This window comes from Patella vulgata, chromosome 4, assembly GCF_932274485.2.
Source record: "Patella vulgata chromosome 4, xgPatVulg1.2, whole genome shotgun sequence".
NCBI classification, from domain to species: domain Eukaryota; kingdom Metazoa; phylum Mollusca; class Gastropoda; family Patellidae; genus Patella; species Patella vulgata.
In genome coordinates this window covers 82,034,503-82,060,499 of record NC_065882.2, presented here as the reverse complement: position 1 = coordinate 82,060,499, position 25,997 = coordinate 82,034,503, and the positions used below count along the sequence as shown (strand labels likewise).

The window sequence follows — 25,997 nt, the reverse complement described above, 5'->3', positions numbered from 1 at the left end:
GTTTGTTTGTTTGTTCAGGGTTGGCGGCTACACTAGGGCTGTCTGTCCCGAGGTTGAAATTTGGTGTATTGGGGTAGTTCGAGCTGGGGAGTTGGACTACCGCTTCCGGTTTCGGAGATACAACCCGTGTAGCGCCACGTCATCCGCTAGTCAAAATATATTCTATTCTACAATCATCATAAACCAAAATAATATCGGACTGGTGGACCAGCTATATCTTCATCTTCATCGTTCCCACTCTCATTATCAAATGATAAAACCAAATCCATGTATTTAATACTTGCTGTAGGCTTTAATAACTTTAACATTCTGTAAAGATACAAATAAATCATATACAACCACCTGATACCGTTGACTAATGAAGCTAGGCCTTTTAGTAATGACAATTTTTGTCATCAAATGACATAAGTGATCGTTATTCTAAACGAATGTTTCGTATGTATAGAAAGTGGTTAGAAACTATACAGTTAGCTGGTGTGTAACTAGCTGTAAAAGATGTCACTTCTGGTGTAAAAGCATGACTATTTATAACACCCATCACTATTGAATACACAAACCTGGACAATACTGGTGTATATCATTCAATAGTCACAGTTTGAACACCTTAGTGACATAACAGCACTGACTGATTACTAACAATTTTAACTAACTAATACACATTATGTATATAAACTGACGACTTTGATCTATTAGTGTCGTATAGATTCATTTATAACAGTTATTTGTTGCTAAGTCAACAGTGAACTAAGTTGCCATAAATCCTTGTTTAAAAGTTTAACACATCTAAAGTCAAGCTCACAATGTGCACACGTTAAACTATGGGCATTTCAACATATGGTTCAATTTTATTTCAATAATTCGTTTGCGTGTAGGGGTCTTTAGCAGTGGGAGGAAACCCACGAAGTTGGACAGGCGACCCTACTCATTGTCATGTACAACCGGGGATTCGAAACCACGCCAGTTGACTCAATGACAGACTTTCTGATACAGCGCGCACACGCTACCATTTGGCCATCCACCTCCCTAGTGAGCAGAAAGTAATCTTTTACGTACGTGTGAGGTTTTCTCTTCATATGACCAGGCATTATTGGAACAAAAACCATTTTAACACCATGTACAACCATACTAGGTTCCAGACCATACGTTGTCTAAACAAAAACAAAATAAAAAATAAATTAATCTAGGCTTTTTCTTTTAATAACAAATAACAAAATAAAAAAAGAAAAAAAAAAGGAGCAAGGCAAGCCTGGAGATAAGGCACCTGTCACAGACAATATCAGGCACAAACCTCTGGCGCCTGTCATTTTGTCCGGCAATGATTTGTCTTTTTTATTGATATTATTAATACATGTTCGGCACCAAGTTAAAAAAAATGTCGGGTACTATTTCATTAGTGCCTAATATTTTGTCAGGAATATCTAAAACCGTTATTTCCAGGCCTGAGCAAGGAGACTTAGTCATCAACATCTTTTGTAGATCTAATTTGTTTTTGTGAAAACCCAAGAATGATTAAACTTGAGAAATTTATAATCAGCAAAAGGCAGTTGATGTGTGTAAAACTATTTTTTGGGGTCCGAGTGAAAATGTCTCCTCTATTAGACAATGTCTCCTCTATAAGACAATGAAGTGTATTTACCTTAAAATAATCTAGGAATTGTTGTAAAGTAAAATCTTTATTTCCTGTTACTTCCCATCTATCCCACATGGTGTACGATAATCCTTCTCTATAAATAACAAATAATATCAATAATCCTTCTCTATAAATAACAAATATCAATAATCCTTCTCTATAAATAACAAATAATATTAATAACATATTTTATACAACAATTCTCCTCTATAAATAACAAATAATATCAATAGTTAATAGTCATTTGGTTGCCATGGTAGCTTGGTGAGAAAAGCGCTAGGTCACTCACTATACAGGCGGTAATAAGATCAAACTCAGTTTGGATCTAAAAAGTTCCTTAGAATCTTCCAACCAGGTTTCCTCTTGTCAGTGGTATAGAAATAATCACCCCCCAAATGCTGTTAGCGAGTTAAAGGGCCATATTGTCTGGTATATTTGATTTTACAATCATCTAATCACCCAGTAACATAATAAACGATTTCAGTGTATTTCTTGACTCCCGGAACATCCGTTTAGACACCAAAATTATCATTCTAAACTAAATACTATGGGAGTTATAGAGCATTATTTGAAATGGTGGGTGTTTAGACGCCATCTTGAATTTCTCAAAATGCTCAAGGGTGACCAAGGTTCACCCGGCAGATTCTGAAAGAGGACACCCTAGGCTACTAAAATCAATCATAAAAAAAACTTTGTATACAATTTCCAGGTTCAGCCATACTTCTACCGGATTACTATGCTTGGAAAGATCAGGGTTTACAGACCTAGAGTTCTACACACCGACTCAGCTAATGAAGACGGACTCAAGGACGAAAAACAGACTGATAAAACTTAAAAATTTACCTGATTACAGTTCTCTCGGTTGGACCAGGTTCCGATAACAACATCAATGGCAGACCCAGATTTAAAAAACAGTTTTTATAATGTTCGATAGGGCGTGACTTGTCGAGTATTTTAATGAGTTCTATAGAAACTAAGCCGGATACAGCTGCTGTAGTTGTAGCGATAGCCGGAACGATTCGACCAGCGATACGCTTAATCTTTAACCTATCAGCATTCTCTATACTGTACATTTCCGCTCGTAGATTCTGGAAATTTACAAAACAAATCAATGATCTTTTTAATTATGAATATGGTTTTGTTTTGTTTTTTATTTTTAATGGTTCTGAGAGAGAGAGAGAGAGAGAGAGAGAGAGAGAGAGGACTAACATATGGTTCAATTTTATTTCAATTATTCTCTTGTGCGTAGGGGTCTTTAGCAGTGGGAGGAAACTGGAGGACCTGGAGAAAACCCACGAAGTTGGACAGGCGACCCTACTCCTTATCACGTACAACCAGGGAATCGAAACCATGCCAGTTAACTCAATGACAGACCTTATGATACAATGTGCACGCGTTAACCATTCAGACACCCAACCCTCTTCTAGAGAGAGAGAGAGAGAAATGGGGTTTAACGTCCACTCGACACAAACTAGGTCATTTCGGGACTAACATATGGTTTAATTTTATTTCAATATTTCGCTTGCGCGTAGGGGTCTTTAGCAGTGGGAGGAAACCGGAGGACCCGGAGAAAACCCACGAGGTTGGACAGGCGACCCTACTCCTTGCCACGTACAACCGGGGATTCGAAACCACGCCAGTCGACTCAATGACAGACTTTATGATACAGCGCGCGCACGCTAACCATTCAGACACCCAACCCTCTTCTAGAGAGAGAAGAAATAAAATTCTTACTGCTGATGTAGATATAAAATCTATATGGCCGTTATTGTCATCATCCTTCTCAAACTCTACCGGAGACTGATTACTGACTATCACAGAGACTGAAAAACACAAAACAAATAGATGGATCTTGGCACAATTGATATTATTTTAGTCAAAAGTCTTTTTCATTCAAGTCAGTGAACTCTGAGTAATGCCTTGGTGGTCCCCTAAAGTTGGTGGACACTGAGAGAGAGAGATGGGTTTATGGTGCACTCAACCCTAACCATGCCATTTCGGGACTAACATATGGTTCAATTTTAATTCAATAATTTGCTTGAATGCAGGGGTCTTGAGCAGTGGGATGAAACTGGGAGACCCAGAGAAAACCCTTGAGCTTGGACAAGTATTTTGTACAATATTTACCTGGTATTTTTGAAGTATTTTGTACAATATTTAGGAATCTATGGATTGTTTCTTGTTCCTCATCTCCACCATATGATGTTGTATTGGATTCTTTACTAGCTGCTTCATCTGTTTCTATTTTCTATTTTAAAACAAATCACTCGCATTTTATTTATAACTGAGTAAACTTAAACATACATTATGTAAGAGCTAAATCTTCCTATTGCAGGTCTTTCTGTAGGCCTGAAATGTTATCTAAATTATTAATTAGACATTAATTAACTTATCAACTCTCGATCGCAGCGCTAGCCTGGGTTGTTTATTGGATTAGGTTTCGATTTGCTGTTTGACTTCCTTTCATAATTTAATAATGAAATGGATAATCGAGACTATGTATTTCATCCTACTGAATTTAGTAATGATGATCGAGGCTAGGCAGAAAATTCAATCGCTAAAATCTTGGTTCATAGTGGATCAATTCGACTGAAAATTTCAGCAAATTCCCTTTACATTATGTAGTTTTTAACCATTATAGTGAGAACTGCCAGCTCTTTATCTAATCTCTCATAATGTATCTTTAATGTAGAAATTTGTTTCAATAATTTAGTAATTGAATTGGAATATACAGGTCACAATTCTATAGAATACAATTACTACTTATTACTGAGCGACGTTTCTTGATAATGACCAGAGAAGCCTAGTCGAAACGTCGCTCAGCAATAAACAGGAATACAATTACTGCTTATTATTTCTCTCCCTCGCCTTGCTAATTGTTTCAGTGGTATTTAGTAATTGAACTGGAATACACAGGTCCATACTGATATCTGTGTATTCCAGTTCAATTATTAAATGTCTGTGTATTTTTATGTACAAGTCAGTGGGATGTGCCAGAAAACTGAGGTCTCATATATGCCATTGGCAGTACATTAAAGATCCTCTGATCGTTGGAAATCAAAAAGATAGCAGACCCTAGAAAACTGCACATCTTCATTGGCAAGTTTGGTGCAGAAAAGTAGGATGTTAAAACCCCATTTTATTTCATGTCTGTAATATAACTAAACTACAATTTCCTCTCACATAATTACCTTATTGGATAATTACCATATTGTATAACAGATTGTATATTTACCATATTGTATAACTATTTTATTGTATATCATACTGTATAGTTAAATTATTGTATATTAGAATGTGTAATTACCTTATTGTATTACAGCTTGTATATTTACCATATTGTATAATAACTTATTGTATATCATATTGTATAATTACCTTATTGTATATTAGAATGTATAATTACCTTATTGTATATTAGAATGTATAATTACCTTATTGTATATCATATTGTATAATTACATTATTGTATATTAAACATAATTACCCGATTGTATAAAAGATTGTATAATTACCTTATTGGATGGTATAAACTCTGGTACTGGTATAGTGACTAAAATATTTCTTATACAGTTATATTCTAAATCCTGTAAATAGAAAATAAATTTCATTCAAGCATAATACTAATTTTATTACATGTTGTCATGTGGGTATAAGGTATTCTGGAAGACTAAACACAGCCTGCATTACGTACAATAAGATACATCTTTCTAGGTGTTATCAAGTATTATTTTCATTCTGATGCTTTTCAGGGCGTGGTTTCCCCTTATCAGTGGTGTAGGACGGAGAGCCTGATAAGGACAGATGTCTAGTTGTTTTCGGATGGGACCAAAAGCTCAGGTCCCCATGTAGACATTGGCGTGCACGTAAAAGATCCCTTGGCAGTTGGAATTTGATATAAGAGTAGATCATAGTGCCCAGGAAAACTTCCCTCATAGCACACTGTGTAGCGTATGCCCGTCTTCATTAGCCCAGCCGGAGCAGAATAGCAGGACATAAAACACCATTTCATTCCATTTTCATTTTCAGGGAATTAAGGGGGTATCAAAACGGCAAATGAATCAATAAAAATTTAAAAATGTCAATTCCCATGAGTTGAGCCACCATCTTTTTTCTTAATAATTTAAAAAATTGGTTTTGAATTTATTTTGCAGAAGAAAAAAAGATTAATACTGAGAGTTAATTAATTCGCCCCGAGGTCTTCCCTTTGACCAGGAGAATATTTATGGCTGGTCAGTTCTCTTTGAACGTATATTTAGAATAGACAATAAACCAACCTGCGGTGTCCAGGTCACATGACTAATATCAGCGTAAAGCCGAGAACAACTCTGTATATATAACATATGCCTGGAAAATAAAAATATTTATTTTAATAAACCTTAAAGGGGCAATATAGATTAGATATAGAGTTGACAGTTCTCACTATAAAAGTTAAAAATTAGATAACGTAAATAGAATATGCTGAAAATTTCAGTCAAATTGCCCCACTCTGAACAGTCGATCATCATTACTAAAGTCGGTATGATAAAAAACAAAGTCACGACTATCCATTTTCAAAAAATGTATTCCAATCTGCTAAATAATGCAGGCTAGCGATGGTATCCAGAGTTGATTATGGTCTGGATAAATTAATTAATGTCTAATTAATAATTCAGATAACATTTCAGGCCTAAAGAAAGACCTGCAATAGGCTGATTTAACTCTTGCATAATGTATGTTTAAAAATAGAAATGGGCTTTAATGTCCATTGATACAAACAAACTAGGTCTTTTTAGGACATATGTTTCAATTTTATTTCAATAATTCTCCTGTGAGTAGAGAGCTTTAGCCGTGGGGAAGGGGGTAGGGGGGGCAGAAGGACTTGAAGAGAAAAACTGCATAATTGGAAATATTGAATAGACGCCTGAAAAAATATTTAGATGTTGGCAATATAAAAATTTTTACTTACAAATCGTTATTGGGATTAAATTCTATTGGTGCAGGTGGTCGTTTAGGTGACTGCCAAAATGGACCTGTAGAATAAATAAAACATCAAATATAGTTGACTTATAATGAGAGAGAGAGAGAGAGAGAGAGAAAGAGAGAGAGAGGGAAATGGGGTTTAACGTCTACTCGACACAAACAACTAAGTCATTTCGGGACTAACATAGTTTAATTATATTTCAATAATTCGTTTGTGAGTAGGTGTCTTTAATTAGCAGTGGGAGGAAACCGAAGGACTCGGAGAAAAGCCACGAGTTGACTTTAAAGATGAAAGAGCTAAATCTGACTATTGCAGGTCTTTTTGCTGGCTTCAAATCTTGGATATTAACAGTTATTAACATGACAAGCCCATTATCAACTCTCTGGGCCATTGGATGGCTCCTATTTTAAGTACATTAGAACACTGAATATTGCAGATCTTTCTGTTGGCTTCAAATGTTATATGAATTAATAATTAGACATTGATTCACATAACAAACCCAAAATCAACTCTCTAGAACATTGGATGGTCGCAATTTTTAATGGATTGAAACAAAATCGTCTTTTAATAATCCAATTAAACAAGCAATTGCCATGCAAGATCTGCCCAAATTTTGCAAGAAATGGACAGAGAAAAAGCTAAAAAAAGATGTAATTTTTTGTACAATCAGGGGCCATAATCCCAGAAGTTACAGTCCGATATGCGTGAATATCTACAGGAACCTAGAGCTACCTCTAGAGGGTCCACAACCTTGATACATTATTTGCATACGAGGAGCGGCCATTTTGTCTCACAGTTTTGGTCCGATTTTCACGAAATTTGAACTCAAATGACATTATGGTGTAATGGTGATACATTTGAACGTTTTTTTTTTTAATCGGATAATGTTGACATATAAAAATGGATAATCAAGACATTGTTTTTTTGGTTCTTTAAAACAATATTTTATTCAGGATATCTAAATGGGATTGGGGAACAGGATTAGCCTATCTAAAACCCCTCTTCCTAATTGTAAACTATTATTAGAATATTGTAGGAAATGAAATGAAATAAAATGGGGTTTAGCGTCCTGCTCTTCTGTACCGACTGGGCTAATGAAGACGGACATACATCATACAGTGTGCTATGAGCAAAATGTTGCCCGAACAGCAGCGCTACAGCCTACTCTTATATCGAATTTCAACTGTCAAGGGTCCATTTATGTGCAAGCCAATGAGGACACGGTGACCTTGATTTTTCGTCCCATGCAAAAGACAATACATTGTCCCTTGCCAGGCCCTCCGTCTTGCACCACTGACAAGGGCGACAATATTGTAAGAGGAATCTATATTAAATCAACCTACTTCCATCCGACAGAGTTGTATCCAGTGGAAAACTATGTAAAAGTTGTTTTGCCTGAAAACAGAATATTAAAACAATCTGTTATAAAAACCTCTCCTGCAAGTTTAACATTTATGAAATACACAAGAGTTTTGGAGGTACTTGTTGTGTCAATAATTCGCTTGCACGTAGATGTCTTTAGCAATGGGAGGAAACAGGATGACCCAAAGAAAACCCACGAGGTTGGACAGAGGACCCAACTCCTCATCAAGTTGAGGCGGGGATTAGAAACCATGCCACTCGACTCAATCTAGACCTTGTGATTTCATTAAAATTAAATACAGAAATTTAAATTAAACATTATATACAGAAACTCCTACTAAAACAACTAAATAACACCTGATGAGATGTAGTGAAAGGAGAGAGATAGGGTTTAACGTCCAATCAACACAAACTAGGTCATTTCGGGACTTATACATGATTAAATTTTATTTCTATAATTCGCTTGTGCGTAGGGGTCTTTAGCAGTGGGAGGAAACCGGAGGACCCAGAGAAAACCCACGAGGTTGGACAGACGACCCTCCTCCTTGTCATGTACAACTGGGGAATTGAAACCATGCCAGTTGACTCAATAACAGACCTTATGATACAGCACAAACATGCTAACCATTCGGCCATCCAACCCCCCTGTAGTGAAAGGAGTTGAAGTTATTTACCTTATGATTGAAGTATTTCTCAAACTTGAGTCTAGCAAGTCGAACACAATCTGACCAAGTTGTAGGTCGACTAGCGGCTGATTTACTAACTTTAACCGAACCTTCTAGCATCTCTTCTCTCTTTAATCTCTGTGGACAAAAAAAAACCCTTCATGTGATTCGTGTATTCATTTAAAACAGTCACAAAAACTCATACAATTCATTTAATTGTTTTCGTAACACGTGCAGGTCACCTTTTCAAGTTAAAAATAAATATCCATCAAGTCAGGCTCCTGCTATTTATACATATATGAGCTTCCGTGAACCTTATTGATAGTAACAGTGACCTTGAAAAACGTGACCTGTATGTGTTACGAAACATCGTTATTAAATAACAGCAATCAGATTAAAACACAGATCCCATTTCGTTTCGTTTTTTATAGTTCAAAATTTCATTTTACTTGTCTTTACTACACTAGGATCTGGAAGAGTTGATATATCGCCAGCGTTTTGGTTGAAGTGAGGGATAAGTCAATGAAACGGTCTATTATAGCGAATTCTTGGCGTGCGGTGCAAGGAACTGTGGGTAAACCACTAGAAACGTCAACGCTGATTGATCAATCAATGTCTGACGTCATATGGTCAAAAGCCGCTAGTTTGACCCTTTACGGGACCTCCCACTACAAATGGTCAGATTTTCATGTAGTGTTGGCCAGTGAAATGAAATATAGATGTGTATTTTAATCAGATTGAAATAAGAGAGAAGTAGTTATATCCATATATATGTTGTGTTGTTTTTTGTTGGAAATTGTATGTAATAGTCATACAGAAAATTCACTGTAACCTTTGTACCATTTAATCTTGTGTATCTAGCACTAATTTCTTTCACACTCATTTAATATTAAATCTTTGTTTCAAAATTCGTAAAAATAATTTAAAATCACCCCAAATCATCTAATTTGTACTTGTGTCCAGTTTAAAGTTGACTGATTAATTTTGATAATGAAAGTCCAATTTACAAGTATTTAATTTCCTGACCATTGTTCAAAAATTAATCATTATACATCACTAATCAATTGGGTTGTTTATATTTTTAACAGTGATCAAGAAATTAAATGCTGATAAATTGGACAGTGTGACAATCATTATGAAAATTGAAAGGTCAGATTTAAACTGGACAAAGACTCACATATTTGATGTAATTAATTTAAATAAGAAATATATTTACCTCTAGAATATTATTGATATCTCCGTTAGTTGACCAGAATTTATTATATAACTGAGGCTTCTGTACAAACGCTTGTTCAAACTACAATATATATAATAAAAACATCTCTTAGACAATATGGACCATTTCAAACTAGGACAGCGTCACTACGGAACTCTTATATCACTCAGAGTGAATTTTGCTAGGACAGCGTCACTACGGAACTCTTATTTCACTTTGAGCGAACCTGAGACCACCAGATTAGCGAGCCAATGTCTTACTCACTGAGTCTGAGTCACTGTAGTTCCCTAGTAGATTTATGAATGAAACATAATTAATGGTTTGACTACCTTATCTCTAGCCCACTGTATACAGTGTTCTATTGTTGCAGGAAATGATTTTACTGTACAGTATGGATAATCTTCATCAGGTGGATCTCTCTATAAATAAATCAAATTACAGCTGTATTACATAAAAAAATAGATGTTCTTGCTATAATAGTTCAAAAATAATCTTTTAGAGGCATTTAGTAACTGGATAGAGCAATAAACTATAACACATACTTATGGAAAAACAGTTACTGATTTATTTGGGCGACGAAGAGTATTCTTTCAACGTTATCAAACTATTTGGGTGACGTTCTGAATAGTATTCTCTTAACGTTATCAAGCTAATTGGGTGACATTTCGAATAGTATTCTCTTAACGTTATCAAGCTAATTGGGCGACGTTTCGAATAGTATTCTCTTAACGTTATCAAGCTAATTGGGTGACGTTTCGAACAGTATTCTCTCAACGTTAACATACTAATTTTAGCTTGATAATTTTGAGAGAATACTCTTCGAACTGTCGCCCAAATAAATAAGTAGCTGCCTTTCCATAAGTATGTGTTATAGTTTATATTTCAAAAATAGATAATGAAAATGAATATATTGAAAATTTCATTTAAATTACTTTAAATTAAGTTATGATTGAATATGATTCATAATGGATCCATATTATTACCACTGATCAGCAGTATATCCTATTACTAAAAAAAAAGACCTGTACAAACCTGACTACTATAGGATTCTGTTAAATGTGGTACTATAACCTGTACATGACCTTTAGTCCCCATTGTACCAGACTCTAATAATGGTTTCTGATTGATTACACACCGTCTATTAAAATAAAAACAAAATAATTCTCAAGTTGATTAAAACAATTCATGAGATAATTTAATAATTTGTTTGCGTGTAAGGGGTCTTTAGCAGCAGGAGGGGACCAAGGGACCTGGAGAAAACCTGCTAGATTAAGCAGACCATACTACTCTTCATCACAAACAAGCCTGAAATTGAATCAATGCCATGTGACTCAATGACAGACCTTATGATGTAAAGTGGATGTATTAGACAACCCAACCCCCTTCAAGGAATTTTTTGTAGTCAGAATAACATTAGAAGCATAGCTTGAAAACAACAATACTTTGATGACTGCACGCTGGGGTCTTCAGCAGTGGTAGGAAACCCACAAGGTTGGACAGAAGACACGTATAAGCAGGGAATCGAAACCACACCCAATGACAGACCTTATGATGCAACAGACTTGCATTAATTATTCGATTCTGTTACCCAACCCCCCACGCCAGTATATCTGAACTTATAATATAAAATCTTACCCATCCATATATCGGCGAGCTTCTACGTTATCTAAAGCGTTAACAATCACATCCTGTTGTTCAAAAAATCCATCATTATAAACTGACTCTTCTGTCTGCGGACAAACTAACAAAATATAATAAATACATATCATGTTTAACTGTAGCCAACGTCTGAAATTCAATGAATGGCTGAAATTCATCATCTATTGGATAAATTATAATAACCCTATAAATTCAAGGCGATTCACAGACAACTGATGATATCATTACTTTGGATTAACCAGATAATTCTTTAAAATATTCATGTGGTTTATATGAAGGCTTTTATTTAAAGATCAATATGGAAGATTAGATAAAGAGCTGGCAGTTCTCACTATAATAGTTAAAATCTAGATAATGTAAAGGGAATATGTCGCTATTTGTAATGATGGGCCTGGTCTACCAGTTGATATGCCGGCCATCCTCGGTATCCCCAGTGGTCCCATTCCATTCTACTCCACTATACCCTGGGTTCGTCTATGGAGGAGACACGTAGTCAAATAATATATCCTCGATAACTGTGCTATTTTTATCGACCAACATGCTTAAAAGCGTAACGACTTGCCACTGAATGTTTGTACCGACATAAAAACATCTTTCCCATCAAAAAGATGCTTCAGGACATGTTTATTTGTGCATGTTTTTGCAAACTTTCTCATAATCGAGCGAACAATCAGTCATATTGCTGTGGATGTAAACAATGAGACCAAGATTGGTTTGTAAACTGTTTTTTAGACTGGTTCATAGAATCAATGTGAATACCCCATGGATTAACCCAGGGTATACAGGAATGGAATGAGATCACTGTGGATATCGAGGATGAACCCAGAGCATAGTGGAGTGGAACGGAATGACACCACTGTGGATATCGAGGATGAATACAGGGTATAGAGGAGTGGAATGGAATGAGACCACTGTGGATATAGAGTATGAATGCAGGGTATAGAGGAGTGGAACAGAATGAGACCACTGTGGATATAGAGGATGAATGCAGGGTAAAGAGGAGTGGAACGGAATGAGACCACTGTGGATATCGAGGATGAACCCAGGGTAAAGAGGAGTGGAACGGAATGAGACCACTGTGGATATAGAGTATAGAGGAGTGGAACGGAATGAGACCACTGTGGATATAGAGTATAGAGGAGTGAAACGGAATGAGACCACTGTGGATATCGAGGATGTATGCCGACATAACAATTATGTCAATCGCCGAATTTCTCAAATAATCTTCATAATGTGATTTAATTCATAAATATATTTCATTAGATTGAAATTATAGACAAATATGAATAATAATTAGTAGACATGATTGGGTCTACTTGTGTATGTACTGTTTGTTCACTTTTACTTTCGTGTACAGTTATCCTGTATTAATTGTTTATTATAGTTTGTTCAGTTTTTATATTGTTGCACAGTTATTCTTCTTGTCGTCTAATTTTGTAATTTAATTGGAGAAAATTTACCTTTATGTTGCTGTGCTTCAATCTTCAGTTCTACAATAGAAAGAACAAGAATTAATACTTTTACATAAATAAATAAAAAATATGTCCAGGTAAGAAATTCACCACTTTACTTTATTCGCATATAAACTTTTATTTCAATAATTCCCTTGCGTGTAGGAGTCTTTAACAGTGGGAGGAAACCGGAGAAAACCCACAAGGTTGGATAGGCGAACCTACTCCTTGTCACGTGCAACCGGGGAATTGAAACCAGGCCAGTTGACTCAATGACAAAAATTATGATACAGCACATGTGCTAACCATTCGGCCATCCACCCCCACCCCCAGGTAAAGTCCAACAAAAGGTTATAAAAGTATATAATATGACATAATTTACATAGTCTTCCTGGTATAATCTGACAATACTACAATACAGGAGTAATGATTTATGTTACAAGAATTCTCTTTAGCAATGTCATCTTATTGGATCCAATATTTCAAATATTATTTTGTGAAAGAACATCTGAAAAAAGCTCATTGATGGTGATTTATTAATAGCTTATGCAAAAACATGAAATGCACTGTTATATGAGGGAAATCATTGAGTTCCAAATATAAAAGCCATGACAAGAAATACACAATAAACAATAAAACACTGTAACAGATCTAGGACATCAGCTGGGCCAATCTGATTAAAAAACAGATCCTATTTTGTTTTGTTTTTTTATAGTTCAAAATTTCGTTTTACTTGTCTTTACTACACTAGGATCTGGAAGAGTTGTGATATAACCTGCATTCTATATGACGTGAGGAATTAGCCAAAGAAACGTAACGCTGATTAATTAATCAATGTCTGACGTCATAGGGTCAAAAGCCGTTCGTACGACCCTGACACGACCTATCACTACAAACGGTCAGATCTTCATGTAGGCCATCGAACGTATAAAAAAAACTAAACTAAACATAGATTTGTATTTTAATTAGATTCCTGCTAGCGGGACAACTTCCAACCACGTCATTATTTTCATTTTTTTTTTTTAGTATAGTTTAAATCTGTTGATTTTATTGCCAGTGATTTTTAATCTGTTTAAAATACAGATCTATATTTCGTTTTTTTTTTCAATACTTTCGGTGGCCTACACTAACAACATGGAGATCTGACCGGCTGTAAGGATAGGTGGCATCAGAGGTCATACGAGCGCCTTTTGACCCTATGACATCAGACATTTGATTAACCAATCAGCATTAATGTTACTAGTGGATTACCCACACTTCCGTGCAAAACACACCTAAAGTTCGCTGTAACAGAACGTTTCATTGGCTAATCCCTCACACAATTCAAAACACTTCAATGATAACAACTCTTCCAGGTCCTAGTGTAGTAAAGACAAGTAAAACGAAATTTTGAACTATAAAAACGAAAGGAAATAAGATCTGTATTTTGATCAGATTGAGTGATTTTATCTGTTCTTTTTAGTTACCTGGATTTATCTCTAATACAGACAGAGCTGCTGTTATAGATTTCGGCATCTAAAAAAACAAATTAAATTATTATCTCAAATATACAAACATTTTCATCTATTAAATAACTCAAATGAAATGAGGTGTAACATCATACTTTTCTGCACCAAGTGGGCTTATGAAGATGTGTAGAAATAAGTACCGCAAATCCAAATGTCTGATGTAAAATTTCGAATCTCCTGTTGTACGTGACAAGGAGTAGGGTTGCCTGTCCAACCTTGTGGGTTTTCTCCGGGTCCTCTGGTTTCCTCCCACTGCTAAAGACCCCTACGTGCAAGCGAATTATTGAAATAAAATTAAGCCATATGTTAGTCCCAAAATGACCTAGTCTGTGTCGAGTGGACGTTAAACCTCATTTCTCTTTCTCTCTGATGTAAAATAGCCTTGATAGAAAGGAAAGGAGTCTAATGTTTCGTCTACACAATATTTTGATCATTTTGAAACTTACATACAGTTGTTCTTCCTTTGGTCAAGGGTTATGTGTTGTGCGTGCCAACGTGTACATAGATGGTCTGGTCTCCTGTAATCTGGATAAACCTAGTAAGTCTGTGGAATGCAAATTTGAGAAAACAAAGGAAACTGTTTTGTTTCAGGATTAAGCCACTGAATATAACAGATTTTTTATTTGGGCTTTTTCGATGAAGATAATTAGAAGCCTTTTCAGTGAAGGAAATGAAATGAAATGGGGTTTAACGTCCTACTGTTTTGCTCCTAACTGGGCTAATGAAGACGGGCATACGCCATGCAGTGTGCTATGAGGGAAATTTTGCCCGGACAGCGGCACTACGGCCTACTCTTATATCGAATTCCAACTGTCAAGGGATCTTTAACGTGCACGCCAATGTGTACATGGGACCTTGGTTTTTCGTCTCATCCGAATGACTAGACAGCTGTCCTTGTCAGGCCCTCCGTCACTGACAAGGGGGAATTTCAGTGACGGAGAAAAACCTATATTATAAACTAAATCCAAATATGGGTCTAACACAATTTTCACCAAAATTTGACTTACTAGAATCTTCCAATTACACAAGCTATATTTTCCATCCCATTCGATTCAGTATTAGGCAACACTTTACTTGTCAGTGTCAGCCCTGCAGATACTGCCACTAACAAGTGGGAATCCCTATTCTGGCATTTGAACCTGGGACTGCCAAGGGTTCTTTTACATGCAAGCCAATGTGTACACAGGACTATATGTTGTCTCTTGACAGACTCGCTGTCCTGCACCAATCACAGGGGGAAGCATGCCAGAAAATTTCGGAGAAATTTTCTCAGCCAAAACCGGGTGCAAACCTGAGACTGCCTGGTTAGCAATCCGTCTTACTCACTGAGCCACTGCAGCTCCGCAATTGGCAGATAGACATGCCTTCGATCAGTCAATATAACTTACACTGGTATATGGTCAATAGTCAATATAACTTACCCTGATATATGGTCAACAGTCAATATAACTTACCCTGATATGTGATAAACAGTTAATATAACTTACCCTGATATATGGTCAACAAGCAATATAACTTACCCTGATATGTTTTGGTCGAAACAGGAATTGACGATTTAAATTTGATTTTTCTATTAAATCATTATCTGTTATAGTGATCTGAAACAAAAAAAATGTCAAATGAAATAAAATCAATTATCGTTACTGTTCAAGTATCAGTACGTCCATATTTGGAATCTACGATAAAATGTACTTAGATTATTTAAATCAACTCGGCGGCACATGTGACAGTGGCTTTTGACCAGTATATTGTTAATATCAACAGCAGACAGGATGGCGAATTTTGACAAATTTTCAATTCATCATAATGTTGAACGTTGACAAATTTTCAATTCATCATATCTTTGTTACTACTGAACGGAATTGAAACAAACTCGAACTGTAAACACAAAAACATAATATAGAACACAATTACTACTGAAGTGCTTTCGCTGTTGATTATTGGTTAATTTAGACGTTGTTACTTGTTTTTGTATATATATCTTGATAATACTGACCAGAACTCTCAAGAAAAAATGAAATAAAATAGGGTTTAATGCCCTACTGTCCTGCTTCGCCCGGGCTAATGAAGGCAGGCATACGCCATACAGTGTGCTATGAGGGAAATTTTGCCCGCACATTTGCACTTTGGCCTACTCTTATACCGAAATCAAACTGCCAAGGGATCTTTTACATGCATGCCAATGTATACACAGGACCTCAGGTTTTTTGTCCCATCCAAACGACTAGACAGCTGTCCTTGTCAGGCCCTCCGTTCTGCACCACTGACAAGTGATTGTGTTCCATATTATGTTTTTGTGTTTATTACATTTGTCAACTGCTAAATTCTGCTCAAAGAAGATATTCAGACTTTCTTTTTTTTTAACAATGAAAGTTTACAAGTGATTCGTACCTGACCTCTGTGACCTCGACTTATTCCCATCAAAGCGTAATTCTTCAACATTTCACATCCTATGGCACCACATCCAACCTAAAAATAGAATAACTCAAAACTCACAACTCAAGTTAAAACATGTACAGCTAGCAAAATATTTAAGTAAAGTATATATGACACTCTTTTCAGGTGGAGCCACAGTGATTGGTTAGTATGGTGTGGGTTTACTAAACAGGAGTAGGGTCGCCTGTCCAACCTCATGGGTGTTCTCCGGGTCGTTCGGTTTCCTACCACTGCTAAAGACCCCTACATGCACGCAAATTATTGAAATAAAATCGAACCACATGTTAGTCCGGAAATGACCTAGTTTGTGTCGTTGAGTGGACGTTAAACCCCATTTCTCTCTCTTTGATCCCATTATTGGCCAAGAAAGTTCCTCAGCTTGTTCCCCCTTGTCATTGGTTCAACACAAAGGGCCTGTACTGCATGTAAAAGAGTCTAGTTGGTCGAATGGTATGAAAAACTCAAATCCAAAGGTTTACCACTGGCACCATGTTAAAATTGGAAACTGTTATAAGAACAGGCAGGTGGCAAGGCATTCAAAATCCTTCAAAAAATGATCAAAAGATTTAATAATTACAGAATGGTAACTAGTGCTCCTACGGCTAGTCAGATAACCGTTAGAATTGGACGGTTAAACGGTTAGAATTGAATGGTACGGTTATTCGGAGATGTCCACTATTACATAGAGTTATGTCCCAAAAAATTCTTCTATATTACAAAAGTTTTTACTTATCCTGGTGAGCCATGTTTGAAAGTCTTAGAATGTAACTGTCGCCTCATGATGTTGACTGCTAAAAAATAGTACAATTCTATCTCGCACCTCATGACAAGGTCTGTTTTATGTTGAAAATTGATACCAAATGGTTAAATGGTTACTAACCGGTTAATAGCTACAGTTATTCGAATAACAAAAAGTCCTAACCGTAGGCCATACAAAAAATATATATTCTGGTTCTCAAATAATCCATCCTAAAAATCTGAAGACGGAGAGAGGTTTTGTTTTTGTGTTTTGTGAAAGGAACACCACTTGGCTAAACGAGAATATTTATTTTATATAGCCTAGAGTAATTCTTACCATAAAGAGTCTAGTATTGGCTAACTGTTCAACTTTATCTTCACCGACACAGATTCTTAAACTGTCATATCTATCACCTCTGTAATATTAATTATACAATAAACCACAGAGAGAGAGAGAGAGAGAGAGAGAGAGAGAGAGAGAGAGAGGTTCAATGTCCACACGCCACATGGTTCAATTTTATTTTAATAATTCATTTGAGTAAAGGGGTCTTTAGCAGTGGGAGGAAACTTGAGGACTTGCAGAAAACCCATGAGGCTGGACAGTCGACACTACGCATTGTCATCGTAATTTTAATATTGCAGAATCTTAATATGGTAATTTAGATCTCCACATGGTACTTCTAGCACATCAGTATGTTCACATTATACTTTTAGAATCTTCAAATGGTAATTTTAGAATCTTCAAATGGTAATTTTAGAATCTTCAAATGGTAATTTTAGAATCATTACATGGTATTTTAAGAAAATCAGAATCATTACATGATAGTTTTAGAATTCATGAATATTTGTTTGGTGATTTTAGAATTCATGAATCTTTACATTGTAATTCTAGAATCTTTACATTGTAATTCTAGAATTTTTACATGGTAATTCTAGAACCTTTACATGGTAATTCTAGAATCTTTACATGGTCATTCTAGTTTACATGGTCATTCTAGTTTACATGGTAATTCTAGAATCTTTACATGGTAATTCTGGAATCTTTACATGATAATTCTAGTTTACATGGTAATTCAAGAATCTTTACATGGTAATTCTAGAATCTTTACATGGTAATTCTAGTTTACATGGTAATTCTGGAATCTTTACATGGTAATTTTAGAATCTTTACATGGTAATTCTAGAAAATTCATTCTTTGTATAATTTTGGATGACTTACCTTTTCTTGAATTGATCAGTTGACTGTTGTTCAGGAATGAGTTCTGTGGCATCTAAATATAACTACAGAAAAATAAAAGCAATGTATTAGTCTGTACATAATACATATGTGTTGATAGGGGGTTGGATTGTCGAATGGTTAGCGTGCGCGCGCGGTATCATAAGGTTTGTGATTGAGTCAACTGGCGTGGTTTTGACTCCCCGGTTGAACGTGACAAGGAGTAGGGTCGTTTGTCAAACCTCATGGGTTTTCTTCGGGACCTCCCGTTTCCTCCCACTGCTAAAGACCCCTATACGTAAGCGAATTATTGTAATAAAATTGAACCATATGTTAGTCCCTAAATGATCTAGTTTGTGTTGAGGAGACATTAAACCCCATTTCTCAATCAGCGTTGACATTTCTACTGGTTTACCCACAGTTCCGTGCATGACACGCCAAGAAGTCGCCGTAACAGACCGTTTCATTGGCTAATCTCTCACTTCAACCAAAACGCCGGCAATATAACAACTTTTCCAGATCCTACTGTAGTAAAGACAAGTAAAACGAAATTTTGAACTATAACAGATGATAACAACTCTTCCAGATCCTAGTGTGGTAAAGACAAGTAAAACGAAATTTTGAACTATAAAAAAAAAGAAACGAAATAAGATCTGTGTTTTAATCAGATTGAAAACACTGTTAAAAAATCAATTTCCCAATTGATTATTAATTGATTTCACTCTCTCTTGATCCATTTACTTACCCATTGAACTAAAGGTGTAAATTTTCCTGTCAAAGCTTTTAATGCCTCTTGTGCAACAAATCCACCAATAGTAGCACATATAGGGGCTAGACAACCCTGATTCGTGTAACATAAATATTGCAATAATTTCTCGTCTACAGATTCAATTTCTTTATTTAGATCTTTAGCTAATGATAGGAACAGATCTCCATCTTCTGGACACCTGTAAAATAACAAACAGAATAAATAAATTCCATAAATTGTATATCGTTCACGAATATTTAAATACTCAAACAATTTTTGAAGGTTTATGGTGGCGAGATGTTTAACTCCATCCCTGGAAGGGAGCTACGGTGGCTCAGTGAGTAAGGCACTGGTTCTCTATTCTGGAGGTCGCGGGTTCGCTCCCGGTGTTGGCCGAGAAAGTTCATTGGGATTTTCTGGCGTGGTTTCCCCATGTTAGTGGTGCAGAATGGAGGGCCTGACAAGGACAGCTGTCTAGTCGTGCAGACAGGATGAAAAAGTGAGGTCCCGTGTACACATTGGCGTGCACGTAAAAGATCCCTTGACAGTTGCAATTCGATAAAAGAGTAGGCCATAGTGCTGCTGCCGGGCAAAATTTCCCTCTCATAGCACACTGCATGGCATATTCCCATCTTCATTAGCTCGGCCAGTAGGAGCAGAATAGTAGGACGTTAAACCCCATTTCATTTCTATTCCTGGAATGGCCCTGGTTTGAATCACATTGTGGGCAGATAAAAAACCTTGGGATTTCCCAAGAACGTTTTCACTTGTCAGCGGCAGTGCATGCATTACATGTTTTGCCAGGTTGTCCAGATGGGACAAAAAATTAAGGTTAACATATCGAGTTCATGTAAAATAACTCTTGACAGTCGAAATTCGAAGAAGGGTGGGCAAAAATGAAGTTGTATGGAGAAAAATTCTCCTACACAGCATTGCAATAAAATCTATATGTTAACATCAAATTAATGGACACTGTAACTCTGATTAAAATACAGTAATTGTTTTACATTGAACTGTTGTGTTTATGATAATTAAACATACATTATGCAAGAGCTAAATCTGCCTATTGAAGGTTTTTATTTTGGCCTCAAATTTTATATAAATTATTATTTAACGATAGGTTCCCAGAAAAGTATTTATCGGGTGGTTATTTTCAATAAAGGTATGTCAATTTTGGTATATATGGAAAGTAGAAATATCCAATCTTACTAGATAAATACTGGAGGCCCTAAAAAACACTCATGGAGCGCATAAAGGGCAAAACTGTAAGGGTTTCCCTAAACGACAGCCCAATGATTAGGAGTGTCTGCACGTGTGACGTCGAAGGTCGCACGAGGAGAGTGAGCGCTTGATGTACATGTTGATAAACTTTATGATGTACATGTTGATAAACAGTTTCTGAGTTAAAAACCCTGGAAAAAAACTTGGGTAGTGGATAATCCGAGAATTTAATTAGGCTTCGATATTTGTAAAAAATAGTCAGCGATTAAAGACAACATCGTCTTGTGTATGCAATGAATTCTCCAGAGAGAGGTAAGTCACGTGACACAAACATGACCTCTTTTGATCGATTTTTTTATTGTAAGGGTATTCCTTGGCAAATGCAATATTTTGAGAAGGATTTGAAGCAAAATTATGATAAATTAATTAATTTGAATATGTTTTTAGTCCAAATGTATCAACAGATCACCCAGTTTGACAAGCCCATAATCAAGTGTCTCGACCATAGGATGGTTGTGATTTTGAATGAATTGAAACATAAAATTATCATTTTAAAATTTTTAATTTCTGTTGCCTAGGGGACAGCCACAACCAGAGTTATCGTTTTTTTTTGTTTTTTTTCAATTTCTGCATTGTTCCCTCGTGGATGCTGTCTTAAACAATAAACTCAATGATGGACCAAGTCTTAAATGAAGTTATTGTACTTACCAGACTTCAGGTAGTCTGTTTTGTTTCTGCATGAAGGAATGTAACGTAAGAAAACCAAGGTGGGTCACAGATGGAGCCTGAAAAAATTATTTAAAAAAATCCTATTTATATTAAAAAGCAACATGGAATTATTGTCATCGACCATGATCTGAATCAAAATATTTGATGTGTACAGAGACTCAGACCACAACATTCATGTACCATCATTTTTTATAATTATTTGAATGCTTGATAAAAACAAGATAATTCTAGTCGAAACGTCGCTCAGCAACAAACAGTAACTGTATTCTATAGATAGATAGATAGAGATGGGGTTTAAAGATGGGTTCCCAGGAAAGTATTTATCGGGTGGTTATTTCAAATAAAAGTATGGCAATTTTGGTATATATGGAAAGTAGAGATATCCAATCTTATTAGAAAAATACTGGATTCCCCGAAAAACACTCATGGAGCGTATACAGGACAAAAATGTAAGGGTTCCCCTAATCAACAGCCCGACAATTAGGAATTTCTGCATGCATAATGTCAAAGGTCACACGCGAACATTGAGCGCTTGATGTACAAGTTGATAAACTTTATGAAGAGTTAGACATACAACACTTTCTGAGATAAAAATGACGGAAAAAGACGCTGGTAGTGGATAATCCGAGAATTTAAATAGGATTCGATATTTGTAATAAATAGTAAGCGATTAAAGACAACATCGTCTTGTGTATACAATGAATTCTCCTCTGACTCCCAAGTGAGGTAAGTCACGTGAAGTAAACATGACCTGGTTTGATCGAATTTTTATAGCAAGGCATTCCTTCGCAATTACAATGTTTGAGAAATAAAATGAAATGGGGTTTAACGTCCTACTGTTCTGCTACAATGTTTGAGAAGGATTTGAGAAATTAATTAGTTTGATATATTAGTCCATATATATCATTAAATCACCCAGTTTGTACCGGGAATGTATCTTTAACATCCACTCGATACAAACTAGGTCATTTCGGGACTAACACCATTGCTTGATAATGACTAGGGAACCCTTAGTCGAAACGTCGCTCAGTAGTAAACAGTAATTGTATTCTATAAAACTGTGACCTGGAGATTTCCAGTTCAATTACTAAACAGAGGTGGGAACTCAAGTCCTGCGACTCACACTCGTCACTGTCTTACGTCACAATAAGGATCAAACTTGTCACTCAACTGTGACCTGTATATTTCCAGTTCAGTTACTAAACAGACTTACACTCGACCCCATCTTTACTTACTTACTGGCGTGGTTTCGAATCCCCGGTTGTACGTAACAAGGAGTAGCGTCGCCAGTCCAACCTCGTGGGTTTTCAGTGGTGGGCAAACTATTTAGGTGAAGGGCCAAACACAAAGTTTTGATACAAAGCAAGGGGTGGGCAAATCAGTGTTGATCAGTGTCTTGTTATGTTAATTAATCTATAATTAATAATCTAGATAACATTTAAGTCTACTAGTTTTTGCCAGTAACAATTTTTGAGAAGTGCATGAATTTTACATATACCTGAATAAAAGTATACACATGCTTTCCCAGGAATTCTACAACCAGAAATAAAAGATTTTCTTAAAATTTTTACTTTAATCCTTTTGTTAATATCTTTGTTTACAAAGACATTTGTCTCTTTTTCTTAAAAAACTGACACAGAATTTAAGACAATCAGTAAAAACAAAAAATTCTCATTTCAATGAAATAAACAGTTAGAATTACCTGGAATTTTGAAAAATCTGGAAATAGGAGACTTGGTGCTTGTAATTGTTGTTCTAAACATTCCTGGAGAAAATTGGTAAAAATAAATTAAAACATAATCTATATCAGTGGTGGGCAAACTATTTAGGCGAAGGGCCAAACACAAAGTTTTGATACAAAGCGAGAGAGAGAGAGAGAGAGAGAGAGATGGAGCTTAACGTCCACTCGACACAAACTAGGTCATTTCGGGACTAACATATGGTTTAATTTTATTTCAATAATTCATGGGTTTTCTCCGGGTCCTCCGGTTTCCTCCCACTGCTAAAGACCCCTGAAATTGAAATTGAACCATGTGTTAGTCCCGAAATGACCTAGTTTGTGTCTAGTGGACGTTAAACGCATTTCTCTCTCTCTCTTTGTCTCAAATTTGTCCAAAATTATCATATTTTTCAGGGTATAAGTCGATACATTTTTCAGCAGAAGTCTGGCATTCATCTTATACTCCGTTTTGACTTATATACGGAAGGTAACAAAAATGACATCCCAAAATTTTTGGGACAGTAACTGTTGCCCTACCATACCAAGCGTGTGACATTATCTCGCACACGCTATCATCTAAAACAATTAACTATTTTGGAATTTTGAATATTATTCAACATATCTTGATGTCCGATGGAGCATATTCCCGGTCGAAAGTTTTCAGACGTTTGAAAAATAGTGTAGGACATGTCCGGAATATACTTTCAATTAAATGGAAATTTAATTGTCAAGAGTTTGTCCTCCACTAACGGAAGTAAATCAGATCAAGCCAATGATATTATGTGGTCTTGCGCTGTTAACTCATAAATTATACATAAAATATGTGAGTTTATGGAACTTACAAAATTGACTATTTTAGAAACTTTAATCTGTGAAGCTATTCCACCACCCTGATATTCACCATATTCATCAATATTTGTATCACATATAGAGAATGTGTATGGAGTTAACACTAAAATTACAAATATATCTATTATATATAAAGTACAAATATATCTATTATATATAAAAGTACAAATATATCTATTATATATCAAGGTACAAATATATATATATTATATATATATATAAGTACAAATATAACGATTATATATATAAAAGTACAAATATAACGATTATATATATATAAGTACAAATATATCTATTATATATAAAAAAGTACAAATATATCGATTATATATATAAAAGTACAATTATAGCTATTATATATAAAAGTACAAATATATCTATTATATATAAAAGTACAAATATATCTATAATATATAAAAGTACAAATATAACAATTATATATAAAAGTACAAATATAACAATTATATATAAAAGTACAAATATATATCTATCATATATAAAACTACAAATATATCTATTATGTATAAAAGTACAAATATATCTATTATAAAATATGAAAGTACATATATATAAATGAAATGGCGTCTTTGTTTCTGCACCAATCAGCAGTGTAATTATGATGGACATACATCATGCCAGGGTGCTATAAGGGAAATTTTGCCCAGACAGTGGCATGTTCGCCCGCTTTACCATCAAGTCATGATGGCTTGTTGACCACCTTGAATATATCCGGTACTGAATGTCAAATAACATTTGAAGTCAAACAAAAGACCTGCAACAGGCAGTGACATGTGACATCATAATTACCTTTTATTGTATGCTGTGTTCCATTTAGAGATTCCATTCCTTTAACTTCTTTAAAAGTGACAACATCGTTCGTCTCGAAACCATGAACTTTATTATCTAAACATGTCACAACACCTGGTGATGCCTAGAAATATATACATAAATTGTTTCAACGGCATTTAGTAATTGAACTGGAATATACAGGTGACAATTCTATGGAATACAATTACTGCTTATAGAATTGTGACCAGTAAATATATACATATATATATGTCGTTTTGTCCGAGTGTAGAGAATGGCAATTACCATAGGGCAGCTACGAGGCTTAAATCTGGCATAAAGATGTTGCTTGAGATGGGAAGTGACAAAGGCTCTGTGGCATTGCACTACTACTTCTAATTTCGTAGTTATACTACATCTGGTTTCATGAAACTTTATAAAGAAGTGTTGCAGAACTCGAAACGAGCAACACCAGGTAAACAGCTGGGATATAAGACCCAAGATGGTATAAAAACCTGTTCATATTTTATTTTCTAATTGCTAAACATGATGGACCTTATGAGCTCTTAAATCACTGCACTGGTATTCTAATCATCGTAAAATCGCAGCTACTCGATGGCCCAGAAAGCTGATTATGGTCTTGTCATGTTAATAAACGTCTTAATAATAATTTATATAACATTTGAAGTCAGAAATAAGATCTGCAATAGGCAGATTTAGCTTTTACATAATGCATGCTTAAAACCAATAAAGTGTTTTCTAAAATTAGCGATTATATCATTTTAAAAAAAAAACAAAAACATTTCACCTTGGATAGACCTATATTTTAACTTTCGTCAAAATTGAATAAAAATTGTGACTGTAGAGTGTCCACAAACAAATTGTGTGCAGACAGATGGACAGGGGCGATGGCAATATACATCAACATGAAAATGTGGGCTTATAAAAAAACGATTTTCACCTTGGATATTTTTGCTATAAAAACTTCCTTAGGTTCTTCACCGTTGGTATCCATGACTTCAAACTCATCACCAAAATCACAAAATACTTGACCGAATACACCAAATACATCACTCATAATAAACTAAAATACAAATCAT

The 25,997-nt window shown here is 35.4% G+C and overlaps 1 protein-coding gene across 1 annotated transcript in view; it reads right to left on the bottom strand.

The window, feature by feature from the left end:
* Window positions 1-25,997, bottom strand: part of LOC126817090 (ubiquitin-like modifier-activating enzyme 6) — a 30,309-nt gene continuing 4,312 nt past the window's right edge. The window contains exons 8-34 of the mRNA XM_050543890.1: window positions 25,859-25,981; window positions 24,919-25,042; window positions 24,105-24,214; window positions 23,245-23,307; window positions 21,522-21,598; window positions 19,590-19,791; window positions 18,848-18,909; window positions 17,966-18,044; window positions 16,846-16,923; window positions 15,975-16,052; window positions 14,413-14,461; window positions 12,956-12,985; window positions 11,472-11,577; window positions 10,869-10,974; window positions 10,166-10,255; window positions 9,837-9,917; window positions 8,630-8,758; window positions 7,937-7,988; window positions 6,579-6,642; window positions 5,908-5,977; window positions 5,146-5,217; window positions 3,758-3,878; window positions 3,365-3,453; window positions 2,474-2,718; window positions 1,637-1,724; window positions 1,054-1,148; window positions 1-309 (exon numbers count right to left, since the gene is read on the bottom strand). Of these exons, the coding sequence (XP_050399847.1) occupies window positions 177-309; window positions 1,054-1,148; window positions 1,637-1,724; window positions 2,474-2,718; window positions 3,365-3,453; window positions 3,758-3,878; window positions 5,146-5,217; window positions 5,908-5,977; window positions 6,579-6,642; window positions 7,937-7,988; window positions 8,630-8,758; window positions 9,837-9,917; window positions 10,166-10,255; window positions 10,869-10,974; window positions 11,472-11,577; window positions 12,956-12,985; window positions 14,413-14,461; window positions 15,975-16,052; window positions 16,846-16,923; window positions 17,966-18,044; window positions 18,848-18,909; window positions 19,590-19,791; window positions 21,522-21,598; window positions 23,245-23,307; window positions 24,105-24,214; window positions 24,919-25,042; window positions 25,859-25,981 (2,616 nt within the window). The 3' untranslated portion in view covers window positions 1-176. The remainder of the gene's footprint in view (window positions 310-1,053; window positions 1,149-1,636; window positions 1,725-2,473; window positions 2,719-3,364; window positions 3,454-3,757; window positions 3,879-5,145; window positions 5,218-5,907; window positions 5,978-6,578; window positions 6,643-7,936; window positions 7,989-8,629; window positions 8,759-9,836; window positions 9,918-10,165; window positions 10,256-10,868; window positions 10,975-11,471; window positions 11,578-12,955; window positions 12,986-14,412; window positions 14,462-15,974; window positions 16,053-16,845; window positions 16,924-17,965; window positions 18,045-18,847; window positions 18,910-19,589; window positions 19,792-21,521; window positions 21,599-23,244; window positions 23,308-24,104; window positions 24,215-24,918; window positions 25,043-25,858; window positions 25,982-25,997) is intronic.